The 8,921-nt window shown below is 34.4% G+C and overlaps 1 protein-coding gene across 1 annotated transcript; it reads right to left on the bottom strand.

Moving 5' to 3' along the window:
* Positions 1 to 395: 395 nt before the first annotated feature.
* On the bottom strand, positions 396 to 8,705 carry LOC121985663. Its single transcript, XM_042539260.1, has 2 exons — positions 8,314 to 8,705; positions 396 to 1,029 (listed from the first exon to the last, which is right to left on the bottom strand). Exons 1-2 carry the CDS (start codon positions 8,629 to 8,631, stop codon positions 1,024 to 1,026), a joined length of 324 nt encoding a protein of 107 aa, XP_042395194.1. The 5' UTR covers positions 8,632 to 8,705; the 3' UTR covers positions 396 to 1,023.
* Positions 8,706 to 8,921: the final 216 nt, after the last annotated feature.

Here is an 8,921-nt window from a genome sequence, read left to right as displayed (position 1 = left end):
TCATTCTAAGCAGAAAGAATTGTCATACCGGATGAATTAGTTAGGATGATTGAACTATGCAAGTAAGATGACTCAACAAAATTCTGTGGAAATAATTTTTATTGTGAAAATTTATTTTTATTATCTTCTAGGAATCAAATAAATGAGTACTTATTCTTATCTATTTCATATCTATCTTAATATTCCCTAAGAAATAACTATGTTATTGGTTGTCTCTTCTATTTGGTAAATCAAACTCGGCATTAATTGAGCATCCACTACAAGCCGAGCGGGTACTGAGGAAAAAAACATATTATTTTTGACAGTAAATATGATAATTCAAGTTATGGTGAATGACATACCGATATAAACAATACAACAATATATTAAGAGCAAAAACAAGGGAACAATGCATATTTTTAAAAACATAACTTGAATAGATTGAGAAATTGCCAAGACTGTTCAATTTGAACCACTAGGTATACAACTTAGCACAACCAAATAGGTACAAATCTGTTAAAATTATAAGTAAACATGTCTTCGAGAACAAAGTCTACCGACTATTCCTTTTGCACCTATTAATCACCTTCCAGATGGTCAGAATATCTCTATTCACATACCCTTCAAGCTCAAAATGGATGTACTATCTCAAAGCATGCATCAAGAAAAATCTCTTAAAAATATGTAACGATTGCAAGATTTAGGCCTTTTTTCAGGTTCAAAAGTATGCACATGGTATTATTACATGATACCAGGCAACATTGCAATTGCATGAATCTCCAAATTTCCTCATCCCCGTAGCAGACCTATTGTAGCACGGCATGAACCACAAGGATTAAATATCCATCAATGATTCAAGGCAATTGACTGCCATTTCTCTGATAGACTCATCGAAAAGTATAAACTTGAAGCTTAAATGTATGCTACTATCTGTGTCCTTTATTATTATACAGGCTAGGCAAGAAATCATAAAATTCACGAATGACTATGTACAAGTGTGCGACCCTTCAAAGAGGTTTCAGAACATGTAATCAATAGTTCATCCTAGCCCTGCACAATTTAAATTTAATCAGTGACCAACAGTCGTCAAAGTAATTCAAGTTTAGAATTTCTGATCTAAGGACCACACAAATGATTATGCATAAGCGCACAACCCTCCAAAGAGGTTTCAGAACATATAATCAATAGTTCATCCCAGAACTGGACAATTTAAATTTATTTAGTTACTAAAGGTTGTTAATGGAATTCAAGTTTAGATTTCTGATATAAGGACCACACAGTGATCACAGAAAACCTACAAAAAATCATTCTACATTTCAACCACCTAGATTTCACCCCATGGATGATATCTTAATGAACCTTGTTGTTGCATAATAGAATCAAGGTATCTAGAACTCTCACATGATAATTTCGTGTTCTCTATATCTAAATTCAAGTTTTCCATTATTGCTAAAATTACATTTGTGTATCCAGTGGGACTAATACCAGTTATTGTCGTAATCCTCTTTGTCAAAAGAAATAAATCCTTCAGTATAGTTATAGTTGTTATTTTATGGACAAAAATAGCCACAGGAAGATGCATGCCTACATTTAAGAGTACATTTACACATTATTTTCTCTACTTCGTAGCCTTTGATTGATACAAAATTTTTATAGAAATTGAGCAGTTAGGTAAGGGATGACGATGATGACAACAACCACCAAACCTTATCTCACTAAGTGGGATCGGGTATATGGATCCTTTTATACCATTGAACTCTATCTCTTACTATATCATTATCTATACTAAAATGAATTTTATCCTAGTTTATTATTGATAACCAAGTTTTTTTTTGTCGCCCTCTTCCTCGTTTGATATGTGCGTTTATCATAGTTTCACATCACCTACTGGAGCATTTATAGATCGTCTAAGTACATGCCCATATCATCTTAAATATGTCTCTTAGAGTTTTTTCTCAATAGATACGACTTCGATTTTCTCTTTAATGCTCTCATTTCTTATTCTATCAATTTTCGTATGTCCACACATCTATCCTAACATCCTCATCTCTGCAATTCTCATCTTTTATTCATGTGCTCGAGTCATAGCCCAACATTCAGCTTCATATAACATAGAGGTACTTTACGATCACATAAAACAACCGGCGCTCCTCATTTCAATCATCCTGTTTATTTTCTTTGTAAGACATCTCTCTCAATCCCTTCATCATTTTGTAAAAATGATCCTAAATATCTAAAGCTCTCGATTCCAGAACATTCGTCATCTCTTATCTTAACAATTATTTCATTATGTATAATATTGTTAAACTTAAATTTCATATATTCTATCTTTCCCTTCTAATGTTTTCCGCCAAGATTCTATTTAGTATTTACCGATGTGTTTTATCTACCAAAACAATATCATCTACAAGCAACATACACTACGATATGATGTCTTGAATATGTGCAGTGAGTTCGTCCATAATTAGTGTAAAAAGATAGAAACTTAGAATTGATTCTTGATGTAACTCTATCTTTATTAGAAATGTTTCAATTACTCCGGCTTAAATCTTTACTCTAGTCGTTACATCCTCGTACATATTCTTAATTAGTTCAATATATGTTATGCTAACACATCTCTTTTCTAAAATTCTCTATATAATTTCTCTTGAGACTTTATAATAAGCTTTTTCTAAGTCAATAAATATCATGTCTAGATCTTGTATTTGCTCTCGATATTTTTCAATTAAATGTCTAAAAAGATGTATAACTTCTATTGTCGATCTTTTAGGCATGAATCCAAATTGATTTACAGTCACCGTGGTTTTCTTCCTTAATATTTTTCCTATTACTTTTTCCCAAAGTTTCATGGTATAACTCATTTGTTTAATACCTTATAGTTTGCACAATTTTGTATGTCTCCCTTGTTCTTATATAAAAGAATTAGAGTACTTATCCTTCATTGATCAGATACTTTTTTTCGTTTTCAATATCATGTTAAATAATTTTATAAGTCATTCAATATCTTGTTTCCCTATAAACTTTCATACCTCTATCGGAATATCATCTGGTCCAACGGTTTTTCCTTTGTGCATCTCATTAAAAACTTGTTCTACTTATGAAGTTTGAATTCTACGATAATAATTTAAATTTCTATATTCATTTGACCTATTTAAATTACCTAAGTTAAGTTGGTCACCTAAATTTTCATTAAAAAGTTGATGAAAATACCTCTTTCACCGTTTTTTTATTTTTCCATCATTTACTAGTACCTTATTACATTCATGTTTAATACATTTTATTTGGATAAGATCTTTTGTCTTTCTTTCTCTCACTTTAGCTATTCTAAAAATGTGTCTTTTCCCTTCTTTTGTATCCAATTTTTGATATAATCGTTTAAAAATTTCATTCTTTGCTTCATTCACTACTCTGTTAGCTTCATTCACTACTCTCTTAGCTATTCATTTTTCCTTCACTTTCTCTTGTACTTTCTTATTCCACCATCAAGATTCCTTACTTAGTGGTGCATGTCCCTTTGACTCATTGAGTACTCTCTTAGCTACTATTTTTAACTTTGGTATTATCTTATCCCATGTCGTATTAGAATCACTGTATATTACACCTAATGCTTGTACTTCTACCTTATCCTTAAATATATTTTGTTTTCCATCTTTTAACTTCCACCACTTAATTTTAGGAGTCATATATATTTTCTTTCTATTGATACTATATTTGAGACGTATATCCAACACTACTAACCTATGTTGGGTAGTTAAGCTTTCATCATAGATGACCTTACAATCTTTACAAATTTTTCTATCCTTCTTCCTAACCATAAGAAAGTCAATTTGCGATTTATTATTCTCGCTTTTGAATGTGACTAAGTGTTTTTCTCTTTTCTTAAAAAACATATTAGCTAATATAAGGTCATATGTTATCGCAAAATCTAAAATAGTTTTCCCTTCCTCATTTCTCGTTCCAAACCTATAACCCTATGTACCCTCTCACATTCCTCATTTTTTACTCCGTCATGCTCATTGAGATCACCTCCTATAAAAATCATTTCATTTGGCAGAATGTTTTGTAATATTTTATCTAAATCGTCCTAAAACCTTGATTTGGTAGCTTCATCTAATCCTACTTGCGATGCATATACGCTAATTATGTTCATAGTTTATTTCGCCACTATTGTTTTAAGAGTTATAATTCTATCCCCTTTTCTAATTACTCTTACAACTTCATTTTTTAATGAACTATGTACCACAAAACTCACTTCATTTTTTGCTTTCCTCTTTCATGTAAAACCCGAATTCTCTATCAGTTTTGCCTTCTCGCCTACCCATTTTGTCTCTTGTACATACAAAATACTAATTCTTCTCCTAATCATCATATCTACTATCTTCATTAATTTACTAGTGAGAGTTCCTATGTTCCATATTCCAAATCTTACATTGTTAATTTTCTTATCATATTTGTTCTTATCCCACTTATGGTGTGACAACTCTTGTCTATTTAACACTACATCCAAGTTCTCATAGAGATGTAGCAATCCTTATCGATACGTTAACCTTGCAATGCGAACTCTTGCATATTTAGCATTACACCCGAGTTATGGAGATATAGCTGTCCTTGCCGAGATATTACAGTCGAACCCTGCAACGTGTTTCTTGCAGGACACAACCAAGCATTAACACAATAGTTTAATGGATCTATTAATTGATATTTGTCATAGTTTTATGTTAGTTGACAACCTAATGCAACACTCGTCCTTTATCCGGACTTGGGACCGGCCATGACTGGTTCGTCACGAGAGGAGTTTAGTTAGGTAAGGGGCAAAAAGGAAAAAATAATAATTATACTTTATAATTAAGTTACTCAACAACAACCTTTAACTTAATTGTCCTCCATCCTTCATTCCAAAATTGGCTTGAGCACAATAAAGAAATCAAATCAGAGCAGCATTAAAAATTTATATGCTAGTTGATCTTGGGTCTTGATATAGACTAGCTTAACTAATTTTTCTTTACATGTTCTTGAATCAAAGGAAAGCACAAGTTAAGGTGGTTACTTCTACCATGATACACCAAGTGTCTTGTAAGTGCAATAGTAGATTTCTTGTCAATATATATTTCTTGTCAATATATATCTTTATAGTTTCTTAAATTATATTGAAATTACCGAGCATCCTTCTTAGCCAAATGACAGGAGACACCCATGTCAGTGATGCAAACATATTTTGTTTTGCATTTTTAAGAGTGTCACAATTAGTTGTTTATTGGAGAGACAAGTAAAAGGTAATGTCAGCTATGTAAACACAAAGCCAGTGCTACTCTTTTCTTTCATCCAACTCTCCTCTACAATCACTATTACAATATCCAATTAGTTGAAAGTTGTTAGAAGGAGAATATAACAAACCATGTGAAATGGCACCTCAAAAATAACACACAACGCCCCCACGGGCATAGCCGAGTTGGTTTTTAGGTGGTAGAATTACATCTCAAAAATAACACATAGCACAATTATTCAAAAAAAAAAACACCTAGCGCACTTGTTTCTTATTAAAAAATCATGTGAAATAACACCTCAAAAAAAGACGGAGATAATGAAATGAAAACGACATGAAGTAGATAAATTTCTTATTAATTCAACTATTCAAGTATTCCTTTTGCAGGCAGATCCTTCTATATATTAAACTCCATAGCCTCTTGAAATAGAAATAACACCTACCACAAATTTTCAAACAAATATGGAAGATAGGCTCTTGAAATAGAAATAAGACCTAGCACACTTATTTTCAAACAAATATGGAATATATACAGATATGTTTTTATTAGGAAAAAATACTATAGGAGCAATCTTTAGTATTATTTGCAACAGAAAATGAATATTTTCAATATACAATTAATTTAACAAACTGAAATTTGCTTACATTTTGGAGAAAAAAAATTAAATAAGCTATTTGCAAAAGAAAATGAATATTTAGAAATATAATTAATTTAGCAAACTAAAAATTTGCATATACATTTTAGGAAAAAAAATTAAACAAGTTCACTTGTATACTACGCTTCACAACACAATCTCAATTAACTTTTAAACTGTGATCAAATATTTTATCAATCTCAACCTAAATGAAATGAAACATATATATGTGTCTCTCAGAGTGAGTAGTTGATATAATGCTATGTTATGACTAAACAAAAGTTTGTATTAGAGAAAATAATTAGGGCAATTCATCTCTAGATGCATATTTTCCTTTAGGTTAATTTAGATAATTTGATGATAATATACTAATCCTGGGGTGGACGGTCCAACCCCATATTCCAACTACCAAGTAAATCAAGGAAGCGAGGTGGCTCCTAACGTGGCACCCCAATGTCACTAGTTGTTCAAACGCCGCATGCATGCGTTGTGTGGGTTTCGAACCCTAGTTGCTTGGGAAAAGCGGCATTTGATGATAATATAAGTTCCGCATAATGTTGACTCCCAACAATTTTAATTGATACAAGTGCAAAACTATTACAGTAATTACTAAAAGGTGTATACCAATCTCTCACTTTGAAGTTTATATATTTAATTATAAAAAAATACGAAAAGAAACTAAAGAGATTAAGTTAACTAAAACCGAGAAAAGAAACCAGAAAATAGCTAGGTGGATAGGATGAAAATGTTGAATCCTGTGGTTGTTTTGATGTGATCAACTAAGTTAGATTAGGTTCTGTTTTGTTTTAATCCCTGTGTCTAAGTGTGCAGAAACTTAGGAGCGCAAGAAGTCGAGCGGAAGATGCAGCTAGCGAGAAGGACGGCACGGGAAGGGAGTCGACGGGCTCGGTGCGTCCGAAGGACGAAAGAGCTGCGGAAGAGTACTCCGGTAGACGAGAAGAACATGCGGGACGTTCGAGGGACGAGAAGCCGGGATGAAAGTCTGCTCGAGTAGAAGGCCGGAAATTAGGTTCGGATGAGCCCTATTTCGGTTGGCCGAAATCACCCAAGCGATCCGAGCTTCGGAAGAAGAAGAAAAAGAGAAGCTGGAAGTTATTTATACCATGCAGGTTGAAGGCGCCCGCAACAACATTAAGGGCGCCCTCAACATTGAAGGCGCCCTTAACAGCATTGAGGGCGCCCTCAACACTGAAGGCGCCCTCAACAACATTGAGGGTGCCCTTAACAATGTCATTGAAGGCGCCTTCAACCCAGTCTACTTGACCGTTTCGACTTTGGATAAAATTTTATCCAATGACTCGGCTGGAGGCGCCCTCAACCCCTTTGGAGACGCCCTCAAGACTCAAGATAGAGTTTCCAGGAGCTATATAAAGGCCCCTGGAACTAGGAATTAAGCAATCAACTCTGTAATCAATTTCTAGCAACTTGTGAACTTTTTTAGTGTATAAAAAGACTTCTCCGCCTACAGTGAAGGAGATTCGTAGTGCGCTGTTTCAACTGTCTTGGATTAACAATCATCTAGGTTGTAACCAAGTAAAACCCTGAGTCTTCTCTTCTCTGCTTTACTTTTATTTCTGTTTTATTTTATTATTGTTGTTATTCTTGAGTTGAAAGAACGAGGAGGGTAGTTTTTATTTATAGACAATTCACCCCTCTACTCTTGCCGGTCCCGCTGCACCAACAGAAAATTCTTGCAAGAAATATCTTGGACCTAGTATAAATCAAAGAGAGATTGATGAAGATCTTGTTAACAAGATAAAACATGAGTGGTTAATATGAAGATCACCTCTAAAATCTTGTGTGATCATTATGCAACATAGACAAAGAATTAAGATTGTGGTATGTCCATCATACTTTTCGGATAAAATGTTGAATAGTTAGAAACAACATGTCTACAAAGTCAATGCAGTAAATATAACTGAGACAAAAATGATAAGATGGATATGTGGTGAACTAGAAAGAATTAAAGGGAAAAAAACAGATTTCTATCCCAAATGTATCTCCAATACAGGATACAATGAGAATAAGCAAGCTAAGATGATATGAAATATCTAAAACACACAAATAGATTATAGAGTTAGATATATTGAATTGGTTAGAGTTAAAGATGCCACTTGTAAAAGGAAGGTGGAACCGAAGAAAATTCTAACTCACCAGACTAACATGACTTGATAATGGCAATGAGCTAAACAAAGTATTTTTAGTTTAATTTGGTAATCAAAGGAAAAAAAAGGAGGTTCTAAGATTAATTTAACTTTATAGAATTTACAAAAATCATAGAAATTTTAACATCACGTTAATTGACTACAACGCGCACTTGCATAATACAGTAATGCATCCAAGCGTATTTGCCTAAGCACCAAAATCTCAAAGAGACAACAAAAAGAAAAGGATTGCTAGTGCAAATCAACGCACCGAGTGTACAGGGGGTGTGGTGCTAGACGGCGGAGGCGTGGACGGCGGCGGCGTGGACGGCGGCGGCGCGGGAGACAAGGTCGAGATCAGAGGGAATCCAGGGACGGGAAGTACCTGGAGAGGAGGCGAGCGAGTGATTCCGTATCCGTACCTCTTGCGGAGGTAATCTTTGAGTAATTGGTCACGGGCGAGGATGCGGGCTCGTTGGGGTTCGATGTTGACGTAGGAGAAATAGGCGCCCGCAACGAAGAGGGCGGTTCCTCCGGCGAAGCAGCCGAGGGTGGTGGCCATCCACTTGGTCGAGCACCAGTTCATCATTGTCAATGACCGATCACCACTCACCGCCGACTACCGAGGCCCCAAATCACTACTGCCTTCCTTTTCTACAGACCTAAATCATTACAATTTATTCTCCTACATAATTTTTATGGCCCAGTAAAATTATTTTAGGTCACTGTATTTTTTACGACGGCTAATCTCTAAATTTATTATATTCAGATTTTTACTGTGCCGATTTATCTACAAATAATAGATTCATGATCGTCGGAAACAAGTCCCCTCGGGGTGTTACGATAGTTAAAACATGGGGTGTTATCACATGAGATCTT

This window comes from Zingiber officinale, chromosome 1B, assembly GCF_018446385.1.
Source record: "Zingiber officinale cultivar Zhangliang chromosome 1B, Zo_v1.1, whole genome shotgun sequence".
In the NCBI taxonomy this organism is placed as follows: domain Eukaryota; kingdom Viridiplantae; phylum Streptophyta; class Magnoliopsida; order Zingiberales; family Zingiberaceae; genus Zingiber; species Zingiber officinale.
This window is presented reverse-complemented; position numbering and strand designations above follow the sequence as displayed.